General features: G+C 39.4%; 1 protein-coding gene across 2 annotated transcripts; it reads left to right on the forward strand.

Annotated features, from left to right (window-relative positions):
- Positions 1-269: 269 nt before the first annotated feature.
- Wdfy2 (WD repeat and FYVE domain containing 2) lies at positions 270-23,295 on the forward strand. 2 transcript variants are annotated; one of them, XM_080283146.1, is made up of 10 exons: positions 270-430; positions 3,128-3,269; positions 7,777-8,085; positions 10,490-10,626; positions 12,126-12,231; positions 13,084-13,196; positions 14,097-14,216; positions 15,880-15,894; positions 20,102-20,190; positions 23,190-23,295. In XM_080283146.1, exons 1-10 carry the CDS (start codon positions 270-272, stop codon positions 23,237-23,239), a joined length of 1,242 nt encoding a protein of 413 aa, XP_080139272.1. In that variant the 3' UTR covers positions 23,240-23,295. The 2 variants fall into 2 exon arrangements, with proteins under 2 accessions (XP_080139272.1, XP_080139273.1); XM_080283147.1 differs by lacking the exon at positions 15,880-15,894.
- Positions 23,296-25,282: the final 1,987 nt, after the last annotated feature.

Here is a 25,282-nt window from a genome sequence, read left to right on the forward strand (position 1 = left end):
AAAATAATCCCTTAAACGAGATTAACTATTACTTCTTGAAGGATGCAATTAGGAACAGAGAATGGAGGAACTGTTTTACTATTTGCATTGCGCAGTATCTGTAGGATTATCTAATTTTTGTAAATGCAATACTGCTGTGTATATGAACAATCCGAAGAGGTTAATCTTTTAAACGAATAAATGACAAAAGCTAAAATCTTCACAGTTTTTCCACATTTCACTTTCTTCATTGTCCTATGTTGATATCCAAATCATATGATCGAAGAGAAATGGCTGCTGAGATCAAGGCTCTTCCTAGTTCTAAGCCCACAAAGACTACCAGCACTGACAAGCCGGTGCTGGTGTCTAGAATAGAAGGCAGTGGGGATGATATTCACGCTGCGGTTCTGCTAAATGAAGGAACAGGCGTCATATCTATCAGCGATGACAAGTGAGTCGCAGTAGTCAGTCTTTGTCCAGCCCAATTACAAGTGAATGTTTTAAGTCACTGTTGTTAATGTCCAGATATCGTATTTGACAGTAAACTTGTAGTACTGAATATAGATGCCACTGTCCATTGTCGAAACTCTCATGAATGAGGAACAGGTCCTTGACAATGTTTTCCTTCATCACTGCTGTACTGATCCAGTATTGTCATACTGAAATGTCACTTTTTGCCAAGTCAACTAGTCATTCTTAGAATGTTTTTGTATTTACACAAGCATTAACCTAGAACACTGACCAGAATGGCTTACAATATGTATTAAATAGTATTGAGATACTGATGCATAGTTTGTTTTAATGATATTAATGTAGTATGGAATTTGAGGAGGCATTTTTCTGTCATGAGAAATGTATTAGCAGTTCAGAATGACCAACAAATGTTTCACTTGTGGGAATCCAGTTATCAGTTTAGCTTATACGGTCGTGTCATGAGACACTGCGGCAAACCTACCGTATTGGACATTACACCAGTTTTCATGTATAACGAGCATTGTAACTTCGCAGTAGATACAATATTTGAAGTAGATACTAGTGTTGAAATATCTGCACTACAAGCAGCTTTGTATTACTAGGCTATATCCTATATCAAACACCCAGAGATTTATTGTTCCCAGTGCATTAGCAGTACTGTATAGCTGCTGTAAACAATATTTGGATACCATCATTTGAATACTGTACTGTAACCATAACCTTTCTTACATGCATCAACAATGTAGAGTGAATGTTGGGTATTTTAATGTACAGTACACTGTATTGTATCTTTTTTCTTATAGGCATTAGAAAAACTACGGCACAAGGGCCCTTTCGAGTGCAGTTTTAGGAACCAAAGAGAATGGCACATAGCTAATCAGAAATAACATTTACAGGGATTAGAAAAACTGCGACACAAGGGCCCTCTGAAGTGTAGTTTTAGAAACCAGTAAAAATGGCACATAGCAAATCATAAATCATGTTTAACATCCTTTGGTGAGAGTTAATTTTGGTCCATACCCTACTAGAACTTGACTCTTGCATCTCTCCAAACCCAGCCTCCTCTCAGCTTTTTCAGTCATACGAGTAGATTTAGTACATAACTGTATTTTCAGCCTGACAGATACAGTACTAATCATAAGGAAAGCTATTAGTAGCACAGAAAGATAATAAGAGACTGTCAGCAGACAATGGTGATTCTGCAAAGAAACCTTTATGGTATATTACTGTTAGCACACATACGGTACATTTAGATATTTTTATTACAGTATATAAAGACATTTTTATTATTGCTGTAAAGACAGTTTTAATTTCCACAATAAAGACAAATTTAATTACTGTTGCAAAGACAGTTTAGATTATATACCAGTAGCACAGTACTGTAGTTACCGGGTACTTGTATATGGTACCCTATATTGTGGTGATGGAGGGTGACACCTTCATGCGGTAGCCAGATATAACCAATTGACTGCACCACCCTTATCTCCTGCCCACTACCCCAATGGGAGGATGGTGATCAGCAGAAGAGGGACATTTTCACCATTCTGTCCATTAGCTTCTCATTCAGATGAGTCTGGGGCCACAACAGCAGCTCTGTACTGTGCTGTATAATCTATATAAATATTACTTGATTAGTGAGAGATGTTTGAAACAACAGAATCACTCACCAGAAATATGGGTTTGAGAAGCTGCAGGTTACACGGTTTTTCTATTTTCAAAAATTTTCAAGGTGTATCTCTCATGTATGGTCAGATCACTTCCACACGAGAGGAAAGGAAAAAACATTTATGCACTTGTGCAAGACTGACACACATGAACAGAATTCACATAACAGGGAGTTCTAGTGTACTGGTATTTACTCCAGAGCTGCAGATAATGAACATTTTTTTTTTCTTTCTTTTTCTGATACATGTCCATAATGTGAAAGGTTTCTGTAATAGTTTATTCTTGTATTGTAGGTTCATGATTTACTAAGATCATGTGCTCGATAACTCATACTGTAGTTATACCTTACAGCCAGCTGGTAAAACCAATCTTTTCTTATCAGACATTACAGTTGAATAGAGGAATCTTTTTGTGGTGGCTTTTCCTGATTTACAGAGCCTGCATCCATGCCAGAACGTATGTAGTTTGCAAGTTTGATGATATGCTCTAATCACATGTATGTACTGTAGCTGTCAGTTATTGAAACCATAGCTACCTTTTATTGTACACAAATGTTGTCCTGTATACTGTGTATGCCATACACAGAAAACAGTAACTAACACTATAAAGTATAACTATGGTAGTACCTACATTTTTTTTGTTACCCTATATAAGTGCATGAGCATTATTGTATCCAGTAGCTACTATGAGTTTATTCTAAGTTCTGGGTATTGGTTTTATCTCTAATAGTTACTGCAGTATGATTTGCGAAGATATAAGCACAGTCTTGGTGTTGTATTCATTAGCTAGCTGCAAAGATTTTCAAGATTTAATATTTGGTTTTACATCTAGTAGCTACTGTGATTTTTTTAGATCTGAATATTGGTTTTGAACCCAAGAACTACTTTGATTCTCCAAGAACTGGGTATGGTATTGATATAACTACAGTGACAGACCTGTATGGAGAGTCTTTTCTTTTATCTTCACCAACCCTTCCTTCCTCCACCCCGGCTTGCCCTCCTTCTGCCAGGTCTGTGCGTATCTGGCAGCGTCGAGACTCGGGTCAGTACTGGCCCAGCGTCTGCCACTTCCTGCCCTCTGCCCCCACATGCCTACACTACCTTCAGGACCAGATGCAGCTCTTCCTCGGACTCGACAATGGCAAAGTTATCGTGAGTGATCTCTGGCCAGAATCATAGAGACGTTTTCCATTTAGCCAAGGAGGTTCCCCAGTACTACTTCCCTTCCAATTTATTTCAGCACATGACTTGTTTGTCTTTTCTCAGATGTTAATTTATGCATTATTTGTCAGTGTTAAGATGTGAGAAAATGGCAGAGTATAAGAGCTTAGTGAAAAAAAGATTGGGAAGGTATGAATTAGAGCAGATGGAAGGGGAGGAAGACGTATGTAAGATATTCATGGAAGAGATAGGCGCAGCGTGTGAGGTGGTTTGTGGAGTGAGGAGGAGATGCAAGGGTGTGCAAGGGACAGCATGGTGAAATGATGAGGTGAAATGAGCTGTGGAACAAAAGAAGAAGGCATATTGTGAATGGCTAGTGAGTAGAGGTAGGGGAGAAGATGAGAGAGAGAAGAGAGAGGTATATGTGTGCAGGAGAAGGGAGGTGAAGAGACTGGTGAAGGAGAGTAAGAAGAAAGTGGATGAAGAATTTGGGAGGAATCTGAGTGTGAAATGGAGGGAGAGTAAGAAATTGTTCTGGAAGGAGGTAAAGAAAGTAAGGCAGGTGAAAGGGGAAATAGTAGGGGAGTGAAAGATAGGAATAATAGATTGTTGGTGGAGAAGAGAGAGAAATTGAGGAGATGGAAGGAGCACTTTGAGGATTTGTTGAATGTAGAGAGTGAGAGCAGTGCGAGTATAAGTGGTTAGGGAATGGCTGGGAGAAGAAGAGATGAGTGGAGGGAGGAAGAGATCACTAGGGCAGAAGTAGTGGAAGCAATGAAGAAGATCAAGATGGGAAAGGCCCCAGGAATTGATGGAGTGTGTGGTGAAATGCTGAGGTATGGGGGTGAAATTGTTGTGGAGTGGATATGGAAGTTGTGCAGATTGGCATGGGAAGAGGGAAGGGTTCCAGAGGACTGGAAATCAGGTATAATTGTTCCTTTATACAAAGGAAAAGGGGAGAGAGAAGTGTGTGGTAACCACAGGGGTATTTGCCTACTTAGTGTGACTGGAAAAATATATGGTAGAATACTCATTGATAGGGTTAGGCATATGACAGAGGAGCTAGTTGGAGAAGAACAAGGGAAAAGGGTGTGTAGATCAGATATTTGTTCTAAGATGTTTAGTGGAGAAGTATCTAGAGAAGGGAAAGAAAGTGTATGCTGCCTTCATGGACTTGGAGAAAGCTTATGACAGAATAGATAGGCAATGTATGTGGAAGGTAGTAAGAATATATGGAGTGGAGGGGAAATTGTTGAGTGCTGTGAAGAATATGTACGAAGGAGCTAGGGCTACGGTGCGAGTGGATGGTGAGCTGAGTGAGTTCTTTGATCTCAGTGTGGGACTGAAACAGGGTTGTGTGATGTCTCCATGGCTGTTTAATATATACATGGATGGGGTTGTAAAGGAGGTGCAAGGTAGGGCAGTGGATGTAGGGGTGGCTCTAATGAATGAGGGTGAGATTTGGAAGATTCCAGTGTTGCTGTTTGCTGATGATACAGTATTGTTGAGTGAAGATGAATGGGAGTTGCAAGGTTTGGTGAATGAATTTGGGACAGTGTGTAGGAAGAGGAATCTGAAAGTTAATGTAAACAAGAGTAAAGTTATGGTGTTTGAGAGGAATGAAGTCACAGAATGTACAGTGAGGTTGGATGGTGATGATACAGAGAATGTGAGTGCATTCAATTACAGTACTTGGGTAGTGTGATGAGTAAGGATGGAACGTTGGGGGATGAAGTGCGTGAAAGGGTATAGCAGGGAAGGAAAGTTGTTGGTTCACTGAAAACAGTGATGAGAAATAGGGAGGTGAGTATGGAAGTTAAGAAGTCACTGCATGATAGTATTGTGATCCCCACCCTGACGTATGGAAGTGAGGCGTGGACCTTGCAAGAAGGGAACAAGTCAAGAGTGAGAGCAGTGGAAATGAGTTACTTGAGAGGAGCATGCGGAGTGACATGGAGGGACAGGTTGATGAATGAAGAAGTGAAGGAACGTTGTGGGGTGGATGTGGACCTGGTTGAGAAGATCAGGAGAAATACATTGAGGTGGTTTGGACATGTGAAGAGAATGGAGAATGAAAGACTGACTATGAGGGTGTATGTAGGTGAGGTGGAGGGAGGGGTAGACCGAGGATGAGGTGGAGGGATGGAGTTGAGAGGTATATGAGGGAGGGGGGAGTGAGTTGGGGAGAGGGTAGTCAAATGGTGGGTGACAGAGCGACTTGGAGGCGTTTTGTCTGCGTCCACCCTTTGCGGGATTAGGGCGTCGGGCTATATATAGATAGACAGACAGAAGATGTAAATAGCATAAAAGAGAATACTGAGGTGTAATAGCCAGGAAAAATGGCTAAGAGAGTGGTGTTTGGGAGCTTCCTAACCCCACAAGGATACAGCCCACAACTGTTAGGCCTTTATACAGCCAGCAAGAGTGTGACAATGCATGCTTATTGAGTCTAACTTAATAAGCTAAGCTGATTTGATGAGACATGATTTTTGTAAGTAGCTTACTGTAGTAACTATTATGTACTGAAGTATGATACCGGTACTGGATTTTGTAAAAATGCTCACAATTGAAAGAGAAGTAGGAAACAGTTGGGAATATTTTGGTGTAAGCTGTATGTCTGATGGCCTAAGTAAAGCAGTGGTCACCATGATTGGGTTCAGTGGTTTATAGATAAGTAATGGAATGTGTGTGTTAATATATTTATGACAGATATAGAGATGATATGGCATATGGAATGAGCCAGAAGTGAATGAAGGTTGAATGTATTGGTAGTATTCTGAGTCACTGGAGATCTCAAAACACCTCTTTCCCAGCAATTTATTCTGCACATTCCCCTCAGGATTCTCTTGTATGGTATGTTATTGATGCAAGTTACATTGATGTTAAAATTATTTATTTGTCATACAAAAGATGCTAAGGATTGATATGCAAAATAAATTGCTAAGGAAGAGGTGCTACGAAGCCTTGTATATTGCCCAGAACAGTCATACAACTCAGTTCTGCAGGATTCTAGTGGCTGCCAGTGGATTCTAGTTTCAAGTCTCCTTTTTGTTCTTACCAATGTTGTCTGCCCCTTTATAATAGCGGGAAATTGGGGTAGGGTGATTGACGACATAAAGCAGCTAGCTACCCACCCCATCTTTCCATTGGATAGTCTCTTCCCCAGTCCTTCTTTCATGAAGTCATAGCCGGATGTCCGTATTTTCCCCATAATTAATGTATTACCTTCCTCGATTCTTTATACAATTACTCCTTTCATGGTGCTGTATCAGATTTGATAAATATGGTGTGTAAAGCTTTTAATCCTACAGCAATTCAGTGTCAGATTGCTGTGAGATGATCAAGTTAAAGACAGAGACAACTTTATCCCCTACTGTACTTCACTTGAATAACTAGTAGATGTTGCTGCTTTTCAGATTATATCAGAATCCAAGACTTGAATAACTAGTAGATGTTGCTGCTTTTCAGATTATATCAGAATCCAAGACTGTACATAACCGCCAGTTGACCTAAATTGTAAAGTGTATATTTCAGTAACTAACATGTTACAGTGCCTGTATCTAAAACTGTTTTTTATGTACAGTATATTTTCAAAGTGGAAATCCAACTGGCCATGGGTTGGAATGCATAGTAAATGTGCAGCTTTTAAAGAATGCATTTTCTGGAATATATTAAATGAAAAAAGTTTAATGGAGTTATAAATAAAAATAATATTGCGTGGTCTCTGCCTTTTCACTGCCATGTACTGTATGCACTTCAGTACTTTATTCAGGTTTCATCTCGACTATTTAATTCAGCTGAGGGAATTACTAGAATCTCATGTGTTAATGTAGATAGTTTTTAACCATTTGACAGCTGGAATTTCCCTCAGTGGAATGAAATAATCTTGTAGTAGCCAGAGTAAACTACAGTAATGTAGTGGTCCACGGAGGGCAAAAGAGTTAGCACAGTAAATCATTGATCAACATGCTTTCACTTAAGGCAGTTTACACAGTTCAGTTATAAGTCAGCATAGGAACACTATTTACACAACATGTCATTATTCAGTATTAGGTGGTCAAGATGTGCATTGAATTGATAGTCCTGATTGATATAACTCCCATTAGCATTTTTCTCAGCATGTCATTTACATCCATCCATCCATCATCCAATCCTGCGTTGCCCCATGAGGAGCGTAGGAGCCCGGGGCTAGGCAAGTTGGTCCTGACATCTTAGAGGAGAATGAATGTCATTTACAGATTTCATTAAATTTCCTTTATATTATAACATTAAAGGCATCCAGATATACCCAATCACAACACCATGTATGTTTTGATAACTGTTCCAGCTCTGATGATGAATGTTTAATATTTGAGATTGTATTTCTACTTGGAAAACAATCTTCACTTTGTAATTTTCAAGTAATGTGGTAGTTATTAGAAACACATCTTCATTGTTAAGAGAGGAATTACAGTACTGTATATGTTTTGTGCTGTTTATCTGTATGTACCCTTTACAGGAATTCAGTGTTGCGACAGACTACAACAGCATAAACCAAACCCGGGAGTACCACAGCCACCAGGGCCGTGTGTCAGAGGTACTACATTGCCCTAAAGCCCACTGGGTCTTAACTGCTAGCCGGGACAAGTTCTTTGTGTACCACTGCACCGAGACCGGGCGGCGGCTGGGCGGACACCAGTGCTCGGGATGGTGCACAGCGTTGCGCTACGACTCAGCCACCCGCCATACTTTTGTGGGGGACTATACTGGGCAGGTGACCATGCTGAAGTTGGAGGAGTCTGGTGCTCAAGTAATCACAGTACTAAAGGTTAGACATATACAGTACCTGGAAGTACGTTAGTGGCATACTGTAGTTCATAACTGTCGTTATCGCTTCCTTCAGTATGATGAAACAATTATTCTACATCTCACCTGTGAATGGGAAAATGATACTGGAATGGTGATAAGAAGAACAGAACAATACAGTAATAATAACATGCTGTTCTTCATTAGAAGTCAAAGGTGTACTGTATTCCAGAATATCACAATTTATTGTTTACAGTGGTTTCTGTAAATTGAGGAAACTGACAGATTGGCTGCATGCACAGCAGTGGACCTGTAATAGACAAACTTTTTGTAAGTTACTGTGGAGTTGGTAAGATAAAAAAAAAAAAAAAAGTGTCGTAAAGGTGACATGATCAGGAATTTCAGTAATCGTTTTGTTTCGTTTTTAAAGGCTCCAACATGCTAGCATGCGTCGGCCTTGGTCACCTAATGGCAACTCTTCATGCTGCACGATCCATTGCAGCCTCCCTGTTCAGTCCTTTAACCCTGAGGTCACACTTAATGACCTCATCCCATGTCTTTCTCGGTCTACCCCTCATAACCCCACCCCCAGTATTAACATTTCTCACCTTCCTCACCCAATTATCATCCCCCATCCTCTCCACATGTCCAAACCATCTCAATCTACCTCTCCTCATCACAACACCAATACATTCCAGTCCTATCCTACCTCTCAACTCTTCCATCTTAAACCCAGCCCCCCCAGACCTTGCAAGCAGGGACGCACTACACGTCCACCTAATCATTATCATTTCTGTATGTCTGAGCCGGTGAATATCCTCCTCCTCTACTGCCCAGGTCTCACTACCATACAGCATTACACTCCTAACACATACTGCATACAAAGACCCCTTAGCACTTAGGGAGAGTCCTCTCAATGTAACGAGAGGCAAGAGCTCCCTGAACTTCTTCCAACCACTTCTCACCCTAGCCACAGAGCTAGCTCCAGCACACAACATGTCTCCCAAATAATAAAACTCCTCCACACATTCAAGAAGATTCACCAGCAAGTTCAGTCCTTTCACGCCTGACAATCTCCACCTGCTCTCCCCAACACGCCGTACACATAAAATCATCATTATCTCACACTCTACCTCTGATACCACTACATCTCTTGTGCACCCATTTATCACAAACACCGCATAAGATGGAATTACTTCCCATGCCCTTGCGGCAAACTGCATATGGCCACTCTCCCTCGTCATTGACAGTACCGCCACCAACCCTAGATATCATTACTTTTGTTTTATCTGCATTTACCCTTAAGCCTTTGTGCCCCATACCATCTCTCCACTTCCTAAACCTTTCCTCCACCTCCCTTTCGTTCTCTGCAATCAACACCAAATCATCAGCATACATCTCCCACGGGAGTCCATTTCTAAAGTCACGTGAGAGGGCTTCAAGTACCATGATAAACAACATGGGACTCAAAAGTGACCCCTGATGCACACCAGCATTCATGGAAAACTCATCACTCAAATCTCCATTCACTCTTACCTGGGTGCGAGCACCCACATACATAGCCATAACCACCCTAACCAGCCACTTCTCCAAGCCAAGCTTTCTCATTGTCCACTTCACCACCTCTCTAGGGACTCTGTCAAAGGCCTTTTCCAAATCAGCAAAAACTAAATACAGATCCCTTCTCCTACCAATATATTTTTCCTGAAGCTGTCGAACAATGAATATGGCATCAGTGGTCCCCCTACCTGGCATAAACCCAAACTGCATCTTATCAATATTCACTCTTTCTCTAATCATACCTTCTAAAACTCTCTCCATTACCTTCATTATCTGATCTAAAAGGTTTATACCTCTATAATTTCCTCTTTCCAGGGCATCACCCTTCCCTTTATACACATGTACAATTACACTTCAGCCAATCATCTGGGACAACACACTCATAAATAATCATATTTATCAGGTCAGTGACTAACCTCACCCCTATATCTCCTGAGGCCTTCAACATTTCGGCATTCAGCCCAGACACACCTGCTGTCTTCCCACCTTCATCCTGCCCATTGCCGCACTCACAGTAGCAGCATCAATCAAAGGCCAAAGGCCAAACACTGGATCTGCTGGTTCCAAACCTTCCCTGTCCCAGTCAAATTCCTCATTCAACAACTGGCTATAATGCTCTCTCCATGCATCTTTAATATCCTCAGTGTTCACCACTGCCCTTCCTTCATTCCTTGATATTTTTTCTTTTTGGCAGAACTAGTAATTACTGTATGTGAGTAGAAAGTGTTACGGTAACATTACCCGGTTTTTCATCCCAAATTATTAAGACATAGAGATAGCAAATATCAGATATCAAATGATTCATGATAAATTTATTACCATTCTTTCGAGTCATTTTACTGTATATAACTCCTGACAATTTTCAGGGCCACAATGGATCTATTCGAGCATTGGCATGGGATGGAGAACGACAGCTGCTCTTTTCAGGATCGTTTGACCAGTCTGTGATTGTATGGGATATTGGTGGGGGCAAGGGTACAGCGTTTGAGCTCCAAGGCCACACGTGAGTCACCAGGATGCATCATTTGCCAGAGCCATCTTGCATTATTGTGACTAATCTACACTTGCTGTTGTCACCTACTTCTTGAATCAGATTCTCAGTTCATTTTTCCATCTGTTCATTCAGTCATCCACATATTTCATATTTTCATGATTCATGCCTGACTACTTGGACAGGAACCTCAGAGTCATTGAAGGCAATTCCAGTCAATATTGTGTTACCTTTGTGATGGAATTGATCTCTGATTTAAAAGTCTTTTGTTCTGGCATCATCCTTACTATACAGTAGTATAATGACAAGGTTCATGGCTCTGTATTATTGTCTGAGAAAAATATATATATATATATATATATATATATATATATATATATATATATATATATATATGTATTACAGTGTTGGTGTCATGTTCTTTAAAAGATTTTTTATTTATTTATTTATTTTTTCAGTATATCCCCAATTTTAAGCTTGGTATTCAGAAATGCATGCACTTGTTAAACTGAGATCTTTAATAAGTTTTTGTTTGAGGAGTCTCAAGCTAAGAAACAAATCAGTACTGTGGTGCAGCAGTACGATGCCTGATTCTCTTCACAGCTACATTGCAGGGCTCTTGCTAACTGCTGATGGTTGTGAGCCACTTGGCTCCTAAGGTTTCAGATTTACGAACCTAATAAATTTGTAGCAGCCAAACTGACTACGAGCTGCAATATTTGTAAACAAACCATCTCTGGAACATTCGGGCATTAGTACGGGTACGCTCGGCAACGTTCCTTGGTCTGTTTTTAAACATTCACAATGGCTACAAGGAAAGACTTAATAATCGATCACAACGTGCTTTTTTGTTCATTTAAGTGATATTTACTTATTTTGTAGTTTGCTGGGTTTTGAAATGCATTATTTTCTCCTCGCCAAAAGGCGATTTGCATGTAAAATTTGTTCGCCAAAGGGAAAAAATACTCTAATTTGCGAGCCATGGCTCGCCAAACAAGAGCCCTGCATTGGTGTGTTGGAGATGGCAGTCATTTAGGTGTAGGTTTAACTGCAGTGAAGGATAGCTGGTCTTTGATTGCTGGCTGTAGCCAGGCAGATGCCTCACCTAATCCTTGAAAAATACCCATAACTTATATCTCAGCTTTTGCTGTGTCTTTGGCTCTCCCAATCTCGAAAGGGATATTAAATGATTTTTTTTTTCTTTTTTTTAATCTGGGTGATATTGTAACGGTAAAAACATATAAATGTAATTCCTGTGATATGGGCAGATACAGTTTACAGTACTGTATTTGATTGCCTGTTAGGAGATTTCCATTATTAACTGTACCATATTGTGCTTTACTTTTCATAACCTTCATACATCTCAGTCTCATAACATAGACAGCCCATCAACATAACTGTCTTAAAAGATCTTTGAGAGTGTATGGTAATTCATTATGTTCACATCCATTGAAGCCAGGGGTAAGAACAACAATATTTCTGTCATAACCCCGTGAACTCTCTTCCCCCAGGAGCAAGGTTACATCACTTGTGTATGGAAAGAGTAGTCACCAATTGATTTCCGGAGGAGAAGATGCCTCTGTTGTGTTTTGGGACATGGCTGCTAACAGGCAGGAGGTAAAAAACTTCTTCCAGTAGTATTGCTATTTGAGGGGATATGGTATATGTTTTGTTTGTTATTCCATGTTACAGTACTGTTTTTGTGTAATTATGATGATAAAATGTGTCTCCCACAGTAGTGCATAATGTTCTGCAGTATATTATACATTTGTAATAACAGTAATCCTTCAGTTATCTGATATAATAGAGCCAAAAGCATGTCCAGATAGTGGCTTCGTCTGGAGAGTGAACTTCTCACCGGCCCCCTTTTTGTACATACCCTAACTTTGAAGCCATTGTAAAAGGTCACCATCCTGGTGTTTTACATTATCTGGTCAAGTAGACCTATAAACCACACCCAAGGAGTAATTATGATCAACCAGACCTATCAGCCACAGACAAGCAATCGTCACGGCTCTAAAAAACATTTAGAAAAACAGCCCAGCTGGGTGAAAATGTTCGCGTAGCCATAATTTTCATCCGGATGCAAGCATTTTGTCCAGATAAAATTGAAAAATGAATAATGGTTTTGAACAGCCAGATCACAGCATCCAGATAATGGATGGTCCGTATAGTGGCCATCCGGATAATTGAGGGATTACTGTATTATACAGTAAGTCACCAGTTACCCTTTATATACAGTATATATATATATATATATATATATATATATATATATATATATATATATATATATATATCCATAGTAAATTACAGAAAAACATGTTACAGTTTCATTGCCGTGTATAAAGTGGATTTGTCAGTTTCCCCCACTTTACAGTTGTAATGTTTAGGGACATCTCCCTGATATACACTGAGTCCCTGTTATTCTAATCATCATAATATTTAACCAAACATTTCTCGGCCTAGACCCCTGAGTGGTTAGAATCTGACAGCTGCCAATACTGTGAGCGTCCATTCTTCTGGAACATAAAGGCCATGATGGATCAAAAGCAGATTGGTCTTCGCCAGCACCATTGCAGGTCAGTCCCTCATGTATTGCCAATCTGAGTTTACTTCCGTCTGTATGTAGAGATCCCTGTATTTCTCCTTGTCTTTGTTTCATGTTCACATCATTTGGCCTTTTAATTCTTTTTCTCTCCTTACATACCATATCCCCCAATTCTTGTTTCCCAAAGAAGTGGTCTACAAGAAATGACTGGCATTGACCAGTGTTTGCTGGCAACAACTAACCATGGGAGGTACTAATATAAGAATAATGTGTGAGTACAAGTTTGGAAACCAGCCACACATTCATCATTGTTTAGTAAGGAAGCCAGCTTCTAGTACGCAGAGTCAAAAGTCAGTCATAAACTCATACTTTTTATAAGTCTTTTACACACCTCAGTCTTTCTCCTACTTTATTGCAGGTTAGCACTGGTACTTGGGCAAACAGCAATTCAACCTCTGAGGATGCTGCTATAGTGGTATCTTACTGTTGTTGGTGCAGAGTCACCTTTGTGGTTATTTTGCTGAGTTAACACTTTTATGTGGAGAGAATGGAGAATGAGAGATTGATTCAGAAAGTGTATGTGGGTAAGCTGGAATGGGAGAGGGGGAAGGGGAGACCACAGATGAGGTGGAAGGTTGGGGTGGAGAGGTAGTTATATGAGCAAGTGTCCTGCAAGTTGGAGGGAGGGCAGCCTGATGGCAGAAAACATGGTGATATGGAAGTGATTTGTATGTAGCCACCCCTGCTTTGATTAAGGTGTCTGGCTGCAGACACACTTCCTCTTGCTGGTGAGGAGCCATACCCCAGGATAGTGACATGGGAACAATAACTGTATCTCACCAGCCAGTATAGAGAGCAGGCCTTGGATACAGGGGCTAACCTGTGCAGCCAGGGAACATTGCTTTTCAGTGCTTTTTTCTGTTTCCTGCAGAAAATGTGGCAAGGCAGTGTGTGACAGTTGCAGCAGTAAGCGATCCTGCATTCCTGTCATGGGCTTCGAGTTTGATGTTAGGGTGTGCGACAAGTGCCACTCCACCATCACTGATCAGGAGTAAGTGGTTTACATGTATATGTTTTAATAATATATTGCCCTTCTAAAGCTTTCTTCTGTCGCAAGTTCCCAGGATATCTGATGATTGATGCTGTCAGGTGTTGATTTTAATCATTAGTTAGATTAGATTCATCTGTTGATGTAGATGCTATATTTTGGAACCCCATTCTTCTTTCTAAATGAATTTTTAGTTATGCAGAAGTCAGAGAGGGGGCAACAAACCAACTGAATGTAATATAAACACCGTATTGAAGACAAACTTTTATTAAGTTGACAGCGTTTTGCTTTATGCAAGCTATTTCAAGTCAGTGACTTGATAAAGCTTGTATAAAACAAAACTTTGTCAACTTAATAAAGGCTTGTCTTCAATGCGGTGTTTATATTACATGTAGAAGTCATATTTACTTAAACATTAGTTATTACTGTACATTAGAACCATCAGAACCTTGACACAAGTGCTAGTTAAATTGCAGCATCTGTGTCATTACATTGTTTAAATCACATAGCATACAAAAGTAGCATTGCATTTTATGATATGTGAACTGCTGTGGTAACCAGATGCAACATTAATCCAGCCTGCTTGCCAGATTATAAAAGAAATAATGCTCCAGCCATTTATCAGAGTGTCAGTAGATCATTGAGTGCATAACCTTCCCCATGTAACAAGACAAAACTAGTAAAAAGCCTACACTTAGCTGTTTCTGTGACATATCTGTGAGCACATAGTGTAAAACACCCTGGTTCTTTTGTGACATTGCTAATATAATGTGTTAGATTTTCCCGAGTAAGATGTGTCATTGTTGTTTTCTTCTGTTAGCAGTCAGAGACTTAGCAGTGTCCTGATTAGCATATTATTCATGTTAATAATTTTTTTCTTCTTTTTCATTTTCATGCTTTATGTCTGCTCAGAGCCTATTGTTCACATTTACTATTAACTGTGTAACCTTCTATAATGATGCCAGCATTTTTATTTTATTAAGGCCAAATCTGGAATAAAATGATCAGCTTAGGTAAGATCTGTCAAACTGAAGGGGCTAGAAACTCTCTCTTACTGTACCCCTGATGAGGATGTTTCAACATATACTGGCTGCTTTTGGCAACAGTGTATCGTTGTTTGAAACATGAACTGAACATCATACCTGTACTGTACTCATTGCTGCAATTGAAAACTGTGATTAGTTCACATAACTTCAAGTAGTTAGTACCACAATATGTGTCATAGCTTACCATGTAGTGTAATATATACTATATTACATTATCATTTGAACACATTCGAACATCACATCTTTAGGTTACTGGTGTCTCATTGTTTATATATAATGGTTTACTTTTTCTTTCTTTTTTTTTTTTCAAGAACATGTAACCATTATTTTCTTTAAGTTTTAATAAGTGATAGAGAAGCATGTTAATGCATTGAATACTGTGCATTATCAAGCCAGTGATAATTTATGATTACATATATTTGCCTCATACTGCTATTTATTTTTAAAACTGATATTGCTGATTACAGTACTATAGTAGTTGTTAAATGAGTTGTTTTGTACAAGTAATACCAGTATGTACTTCCTATCCCAAATTACAGTAATCAGTATCATATCAAATCTTTCTTCAGTATACTTTATTATCTAAAATTTATTCTATGTTTTCTTTCATGTGCTGATAGCTTGAGTGGAGATAAGTAAGCAGACTTGTGTAATGTGTACTTTGCTTTGCTTGAGACAGAATCTGGTTTCAGTGCTTGTATTTGTATAAATGTTGTACCTCTGTCTGTTTGTGCAATGTTTGATGCTTTCTAATATCTCATACTGGCAGTAAAGGCTTGTTATATTTCAGATTTGTCAAGTGTAGCTCTATAGCACTGATGATGATAATGGAGCACTTTTATTTTTTTTTTATAATCACTGCACTGCATTGCTTTATTGTGATTTTTTTTTTTTTTTCTGTGTACAGTTAATTTTTAAAAGAAGACATAATATTTTATTTGCATCATAGTACAGTATACATTTACATGAAACATCATGAAGCCATTATTAACCATATCAGCCCAAGGATGTCATTGCCCAAGCTGAGTAAAAACACTTGTAAATAAACTATACTCCACTTTAGCTAGGCATCTCTCCATCTTGAATCTTGCACTGTAACAAAAGATTAACAATAGAAAATAGATACTACTCATGAAGAGGTGCGAGGAAAAGAATGCTGAGCCATGGTACTGGATTGTTATATTATGCCACTGAACTACTGGCAGTAAGTTGAAAAAAGGTAAAAATCTCCACCTAATTAAAATGAATGAAATATAGCATAAAATGAAATCGACATCCTCAGACTACAGGGATAAAAATACAGGAAACCCTCGATATAACGAACCCATTTGTAGTGAACTTCAGATATAATGACCCACCATTTCCAGAGCGAACTTCTGCCTTATGTAACAACCTTTGGTCATTATATTCGGTGGAAGTTCACCCCCTGGTATGGTAAGTGTACTGTAACAGTATTTCATTTCATTATAGTCATTGTATTTATATGTACAACTTCATACTGGATGGTATTTACTGTACATGTACTGTATAACTACATAAACCATTGAATTCTCCATGTGAAACTTCATAGAGTAAGGTGTGGTTGCGCACGTAGGACCGAACGATTCCACGGATATAGGAACCTTGGGTTGGTAATCCCTTGGTTAATAACAACCATCGGATATAGCAAACTTTCGGATATAATGACCCACCCCTCCCCCCCAATTAGTTCGTTATATGGAGGGTTTACTGTAGATGTTTTTTCTAACACCTTCAGCCAGAGGACATCTTGCCGTAGCTGAATAAAATCATCCATGGTTAGCCAGCGTAAAATGAAAAAGGCATCCTCGTGCTAAAGTGGTTAATTGAACATGGGTTGGTGAAACTCATATTTCATTATCTTGATACTCTGGTAGGGTATTGTTATCAGCTAAGGAGACTGATTATCACCTCTTCCTTAGCAATTTATGGTTAATACTGCACTTTAGTTTTTGCATATACAGTATTTTGTGTAGCTTTGAAATTTAAGACTGTCCTGGAGGTGAAGCCAGGATTCCAGGGGTTTGAACTACCAATACCTATGAATGATGATCCGACCCATTTCTCTGGGCTTATTGTTGATAGTTCTCCTACTTTTGCACTTTGTTTTTCCTTATCACTGGATCCTACCTCACCCAATCCATAGGTGAGGAAAAAAAATCAGTATGATAATGCATACTGTACATAACTATCATAAATGAGAGAATATTTTATCATGCCATATGGTGAAGTACAATAGTAAGGAAGAGGTGCTAGAAAACCTCCTGAGATGATGAGAATACTCTCCTTTAATGTTGCTGGGTGATAGTTTTGCTTTTCAGGTTAACATTTTCAATTTCTTTTACAATCTGACTTTTTTATCAGAAGTTTTTTTATGCTATTGCATCTCCTGCTAATCATCATCAGCTCTTGTATCATAGATTTTCATCAGGTTCTGTCATTACATCTAAGCATAGACTGTATTGTTAATATTTGTTTCATATGCATCTCTTGTCTTTTTTCAAACCTATAGTAATTTTTAATATTATTATTACTGCATTTATTATTATTATTATTATTATTATTATTATTATAGTGGTAGGTGGTGGCGACCATCATCCACTCACTTGATGTAGTGCCCCCTACTTCTTCCTTAGCCTTTATCAGTCTTTTTCTGTGCCTGCCCTCCTCTTTTCCTATTTCTCCCATCTTTCCTGTCACTTCTTATTGCTTTTCTTTCCTTTACAGGTGGCTTTACATTGAGTGACAAGCCAAATGGTTTCCTGTAAGCCAAGAAACCATTTACAACGCTGGGTGGTAACCCTATAACCAAACCATACGTGCTTCCTACATGTCAACTAGTGGGTTGGTGGAGGGTTAGTGCCCCTCCTTGTAAAACAAATAACTCAAGGTCAAATGGCCACCCCTTATGGGATTATGGCATCTGGCAATAGATAGATAGATAGATTATTATTATTTATATTATTATTTAGTTCAGCAGTATTCTTGACATATTTTGCACTTGAATTGGCATGACAGCAACACAGAATCACATCATGTATTTTCTTCCACTTCTTTTTGCACAGTATTTGAAAACCAGATCTGTATTATTTTCTTGCATCTTTACCTATGGCTTTCATTCTTTGATGTCCCTGATGAAATAAAAATTAGAGAATTTTGTTGTGATGATGATTGTACAGCATTGTATTTCTTCAAATGCATACCCGTCTCTTTCACATCTCCACCTCTGTATACAAACTGACTTTTCATAATTCCTTAGATATCACCAAATTATAAGGTTTTCACCTTTTCTTTTTTTTTCCCTAAGACTCATAAATTATCATCCTCATTTTATTTTGCTCTAAATAAATATGATGAACATTATTCTGTACCCTCATTTATCAGTTTGCCACTTACTCTTTCTTTAAAATCTACTTACACTTTCCCTCATCATCTTATCTTCATGGATATTGTTTTGCCCTCCATTCTTTAAATCCTTCAATCTGATGACATGATATTCATATTATTTTTGTTACCTCCAGGGAGTTTTTTTTGTTGTGCCCTTGCTAACTGCTGTCTATAAATTCAGATGCAGGCTAATCAGATAATCATGGGCATTCCTTTGTATTATAAGTTTACCCATTAGATCCAGGTGATGTCCTTGTTTAGTTTTAGTTTATCCCTGCAGCTCTCACAATTTTACTCAGTTTAGGAAAGGCCATTCATACTGGATGGGTTTATGTAGGATAAGCCTCGCCTCTCCAGCAGAAAAATCCATCCTGAGTGTAATCATTAGGATATGGCAAAAATAATTGAAAAAAACATCTTGTCAGCTTAGGAAGGACTTCTTATACCATAAGGGTTATCGGAGCTTATTTCTACCCTCGTCTCTTCCAAATGTCTCGTTTAAGCTTTGTAAAATCACTTGGTGGCAGCAAAAGTAGTAGGAATAGTTGCTGTAATCCGAGGCTTATCTGAATATGAACCCAGTGGACTGCAGGTTTAAGTTACCTTGCTCCTGCAGTCCACGTTCCTCTTTTCAGGGGATAGGGAAGCTATTGAGGAACTTTTATATAACCACGCAGTGGAGGCACGTGGTTATAATTTCAGCCACCACATAAAGGCATCTGTCTACAGCACTGGCAGTAAAAGTAAAATGAAAAATATATCACTGAACTGAATGGGTTATGCATACAGCCCAAAGTTGTGCCTTGTATGATTAGTCCTCATGTAGTGTGTAGGATGTGTGAAGACAAAAATATAACTTAAATCCTCTCACTTTGATGATGAATTATTCGCCTTATTTTTGCTACCTCCAGAAGATTTTGTCAAGCTTTGAAGAGACCGTTTGTATTGATGGGCCTATAGTCTTCATTAACCCCATCTCATCCTTATTTCTCTTCCTGGCTGAACAAATATATTTAAGTGTAGCAAGAAGAAAACTTAAAGGACAATAGATTGATGCAGTTAAAGTGACATGATTCAGACTCATGACTGAAAGGGTAAAACCACAAATAACACTCACTTCTAAAGAAAGACTTTATAATGAATCAGGAGCAACTGTAAGTGAAGAAAGGGTGCTAATTCATCAGCATTTTAATTATGAGACAACTTTAACTCCTTCGGTCTGATGAGGTAATTTAGATCATTTTATTTAGCTTTGAAAGAAAAATAAGATTGTAAAGGGTTTAATGGGAACTGCTTCTGTCCCCTTCACTATAAATCATTTCTCCTGAGTTGGCAAAATTGTCAGGAGGTAGGAAGAATGGAATAAGAAAATACATCACCAGATGGAGGGTATAAAGCGAGGAATAACTGTACTAAAGACTTTCTTTACCTTTACAGCCGCAAGTCACTGGCGCGTTTCCATGAGGTGAAGCACAGCGTTGTTTATATGGATCTGGATGAGGAAATGGGTCTGCTCCTCACTGTTGGTATGGACCTTTTTACATTTACTGTTTACTTATTTGAGACTGATAGGTCAATATAAGATATTAATAAGAATATGGTAAGTGAAAAGTGTTTGGAAAATTATTTAAATCATGTGGCCACTGGAAGTACATGTCAGATATGTTTGGTGAGAGATCTACTTTACCTTGGACAGGGTTTACCTCGTGACATTTACTGTTCACTTATTTGAGATTGATAGGCCAATATAAGGAAGTAATAAGAATGTAAGAGTAGGCACTGGTTCTGAGGATGACATAATGGGTTGTTATGGAGTACCAGGAGAAAATGATAATGGGAAGTGACTAAAGGATATGTGTCAGGAAAGTAGGGTGTGCATTTGTAACTTGTATTTCAAACACAAAATTGCACATAAATATACATGGTATAGAGGGAACGGGGATCGTGGTGAAAGAAGTCTGATTGATTACTGTACATGCTCGTAGAGAGGTCGATGATGGAAATGGTCGCTAATACGAGGGCCATGAGAGGACATTGTGGAGGTCCATCAGATCATATGATTGTGGTATGCAAGATCAAGCTGAGAGGAGTGAGGTGAATCAGGAGAGAGAGGAGCAGTCAGGGAGAAAAACTGAAAGTGAGAAGCTGAGGATCAAAGAAATGGCAGATGATTACAGAACTAAAGTAGAGGAGAAGTTAGAATCAGTGAACTGAAATGAAATGGATCTGGCCAGCCCGTGGAATGCATATAGGGATTGCCTAATTAGGAATGCTAAAGTGGTGTGTGGTGTGGCAAGAGTAACAACAAAGAAGTAAGGTACGACATGGTGGGATGAGGAGGTTAAGAAAGCGGTGGAGGAAAAGAGGAAGAAGTGGCTGAAGTGATTACAGGACAGAGGTTCAGTTAAAATAATAACTTAATATTTTGAGAGTAAGAAGCATGTAAAGAGACTAGTGAAGAGGAAAAAGGAGGAGGAAAATGATGATCTAGGAAGAAAAATGAATGTGAACTACTCTGAAAATAGGAAGTTATTCTGGAAAGAGGTGTGGAAATGTAGAAGTGAAAGTGGAAAGAAATGTGATGGTGTGAAGGATGTAGGTGGTAGATTATTAACCCATGGAGATGAAGTAAGGACCAGATGGAAAGAATATTTTGAAAGCCTGATTAATGGGAATAGAGAGAGCAGAGTGGCTGTAAACATGATTGGTTTGGGGGTGTGCAGGGAAGTCATGCAGTGCCAGGAGACTTGACACTCGCACAAGCGAAGAGTGCTGTGAAGCGGCTGAAAAATGGGAAAGCAGTTGGAGTTGAGGTGTATGCAGAGATGATTAAGTGTAGTGGAGAAAGTGGGATGAAGTGCTTGTTGGAGATGTGTAAGAAGGCATAGATGAGTGAAACTGTGCCAGCAGAGTGGAAAAAGGCTGTGATTGTACCCCTGTACAAAAATAAAGGTGAGCAAAATGATTCCAAGAATTATTGTGGCATAAGTTTATTGAGTGTGGTAGGGAAAGTATATGTAAGAATTATTATAGAGAAAGTAAGAGAGATATCATGAACAGGGTGGCTTTAGGAGTGGCAGAGGATGTGTGGATCTAATATTTGCAGTGAGACAGATAGCAGAGAAGGCTTGTGAGAAGGACCATAAGGTGTTTGTGGCATTCAACCAAGTGGGCATACGACATAGTGGGCAGAGACAGATTGTGGAAAGTTTTGCGCATGTACGGTGTAGCTGGTAAGCTGCTATGTGCCGTCATGAATTTTTATGATGGTAGTGAAGCACGTGTAAGGGTTAATGAGCATCTAAGTGAATGGTTCACGATCAGTGTGGATGTGTGACAAGGTTGTGTATTGGTTTCACCTTTCTACTCATTTTTCCCTTTTGTCCTGTTTCTTTCTCCTCTTTGGCTTTTACCCCTCTCCTTTGTCCTCACCCTCTGCTTTCTCCCGTCACTCTCCACTCCCTTTTTCTTGAACACGTCTTCTCATTCTTTTGCTACTCCTAACATTACCAATGGTTCTGAATCCCTTCGCGGTGTTGGTTTTGCTGTTGTCTCCCCAGAGTTTTCTTTTTCCAGTTCCCTTCCTTCTGTTGCGGGTGTTCTCACAGCAGAACTTTACGCTATTCATTTCGGTCTGAAGTCTCTGTCTCTGTTTCGTACCTCTTCTTCCTCTTTTGTTATTTTCTCCGATTCTCATAGTGCACTTTCTTTTCTGCAAACTTCTTCTCATCCCTTTGTCACCCAAATTCAAGAGTGGATCTTCCGTTTTTCTGTGTGTAAGTTGATTCAGTTTTGCTGGGTCCCTGGTCATGTTGGAATTGCCAGTAATGAACGTGCTGACTCACTGGCTCGTTCTGCTGCTCTGTCTCTCACATCTGCTTGGCCCACTCCTGCTCTTGATTGTTTTTTCTGTTCTTACTAGCCTCTTCCAAGGCCTATGGCAAACTTCCTGGGACTCTCAGGTCACCACTAAGCTTCATTTTGTTAAACCCTTTGTTCTTCCTTGGTCTATTTCCACTCATCCCAATCGTCGATGGGAGTCTGCCCTTGCATGTCTTCGCTTGGGTCACACCCGCCTCACTCACGGTCACTTAATGAGTTGTGACCCCCCTCCACTTTGTTCTTGCTGTAACAGTCCCTTGACTATCAGACATCTTTTTCTAGATTGCTTGTTCATACTTCACGACCTCCGCTCTGCTTTTCCTTTCCTCTCATTATTACCCCGCCCCTCGTTGCCTACTGATTTCCTCGGTGATTATCCTACTTTTTCTTTTACTAATATTTACTTTTTCTTTTACTAATATTATTGCGTTTCTTTCTTCTCTGTGTATATTGCATCTAATTTAATTGTCCCTTCTTTGCTGTCTTAGTGCCACAATTCTCTCAAGGCTTGGTGCTAGTTTTTCTCATTATTCATTCATTCCAACTTAAAGAGGTTTTACTGGACTTCTTGTCTAGCTAGCCCTTTTATTGATGTGAAGTACAATGTTAGAATGATGATGACGACATTAATTATTTTTTGCAGGTCAAGACCGAGTAATGAAGATCTGGGAAGTGTCTGGTTTGCTCAACTGATCCCTGGCGAAGGAAGGGGAAGTGGAGGAGGAAAACAGAGAAGAGGATGAGGATGGGGAGGAGGGAAGGAGGGCCATTGGTAAGGGGGAACAAGTGTGGCAGAGTCAGGTGTTAAGGGTGGTTGTTGGAGGTGGTGATAATGGTGGTGGAACCAGTTAGAGTGGTGATTTCCTTGTACCTAGTCTGGCAGTTTCATAATATACTGGTGCAGTTAATGTTTTTGCCTGCATTTTCTGTTCTCATCTTGTGCTTGTGATTTGCATTGTCTTTAATAGTTTGTGCATTATTTTCATTTTCAAGTCACTTTGTCCTTACCCATCTGCATTTTCTTTAACTTTTCCCTTACTCATATGCATTTTCTTTGTTATGTATTATTATATCTGCATTAACTATGACCTGTCCCTAAGCCATTCTTCACTAGTATATTCCCTCTTATATCCATGTATATCGAACAAGTACCCTATATCCTTCCTTCCTAAACCTTCTGTAGATTCCTGGGTGTTTTCTGTCGTTCTTGCATCCCTCTCCCCAGTTGAAGAGCATTCCATGACAAGAGGAAGGAAGAGTAATATTTTCAGAGCCACCAGAGTACACTAAGAATTTGAGTGGCTCTCCTTTTGATAATGTGTAATGGATACAGTAAGCCCTCATTATAAGTTACTTTTTAAAATGTAATTTTCTGGTTTTAATATCCAGTAATTAAAGAAAAACTTGCCCAGAAAATATACATTAGTACTGTTGAAGCTGATGATGTTTTTTTTCAGTTTGTTCTTGCCACCTCCAAACTTTTTTTTTTTTTTTTGTCCAGCTTCAGAAGATATCTTGTACTCAAGGGGTTAATGGAGGCTGCATCAAACACTTCCATTTTGAAAAAAAGTCTCAAGCTGAACAGCATCATCTGGATATAACAAGAGTAGAATTTAGAAAGACATTAGCACACTGAAGGGATAAAAGGTGACCTCCCAGTTCCACATAATTTATAAAGTACGATAGCAATTGTTAGGAGGAAGTTATGATATACTGGAACACTTCTGTGGCTTATAATGAGGAGGGCCTGTATATGTACTCTGTAAATATTCAGAACTACTGCTGTGATGCTTTAATGCTTGAAAATCCTGACATTTGAAGGTATTTGATTACTCTCCCCCCCCACCTTCAATCTTTTGAGTTCTCGCTGAATGTTTGGTTAATGCTTGTCGTGATGGCACATTCACAGTCCTGGCTGTATAGTTTTCTCTGCCAACAACACCTTCAGTCCAGTGACATTCTTTTTATTTTATTTGTACTACCTCCACTTGATTTTGCATAGATTTAGGGAATCTTTTTTTTTTACCATCCACTCACTCAGTGTAGTGCTGCTCTCGGGTGTCTGCCCTTTCCTCTCCATCCTTCTTTCCTTCCATTCTCTTCTGTCTTTCTTTCCTTAATTCTTTCCTTGTTCTTCTGCCTACAGGTGACTTTACATTCCCTCTTCTGTCTTTCTTTCCTTCGTTCTTTCCACTTCCATCACCCTGTGGGTGACTCTACACTGAGTGACAAGCCAAATGGTTTCCTGTGCACCAGGAAACCATTTACTATGCTGGGTGGTAACCATATAACCAAATTTTGGCGCCTGGTGGTTTAGTGGGTAATTACGGAGCTCCAATCGGATTGAGCTGGTGAAGGTTTATATCCAAGGGATGGTTGGAGCTAATTGCTCATGTAATGCCACTCAGGGATGAGTGAGGCTGGTCACTCTCATCTTAAATGTCGGGACCAACTGCCTAGCCCCGGGCTCCTACGTTCCTCATGGGGCAATGTAGGATTGGATGATGGATGGATGGAAAAGTTACATGTAACAATCTTAAGTCCTGTCATTTTAAGTAATCTTCCCTAAGCTGAATAGTACTGTTGAATATTGGCCAGATAAGAATGAGAAGGATGTCACGTGACTGAAGAGTTTAAAGTTGATGGTGGTGTTGAGAAGGGATGCCTTCATGTGGTGGCAGCTATCTAAATGGGTAAGGACAAATACAGCCTGCAGTCAACCAGATTCATGTTTCA

This window comes from Coenobita brevimanus, chromosome 96 (assembly GCF_032717465.1).
Source record: "Coenobita brevimanus isolate Jiangsu-jjx chromosome 96, ASM3271746v2, whole genome shotgun sequence".
Classification (NCBI taxonomy): Eukaryota; Metazoa; Arthropoda; class Malacostraca; order Decapoda; family Coenobitidae; genus Coenobita; species Coenobita brevimanus.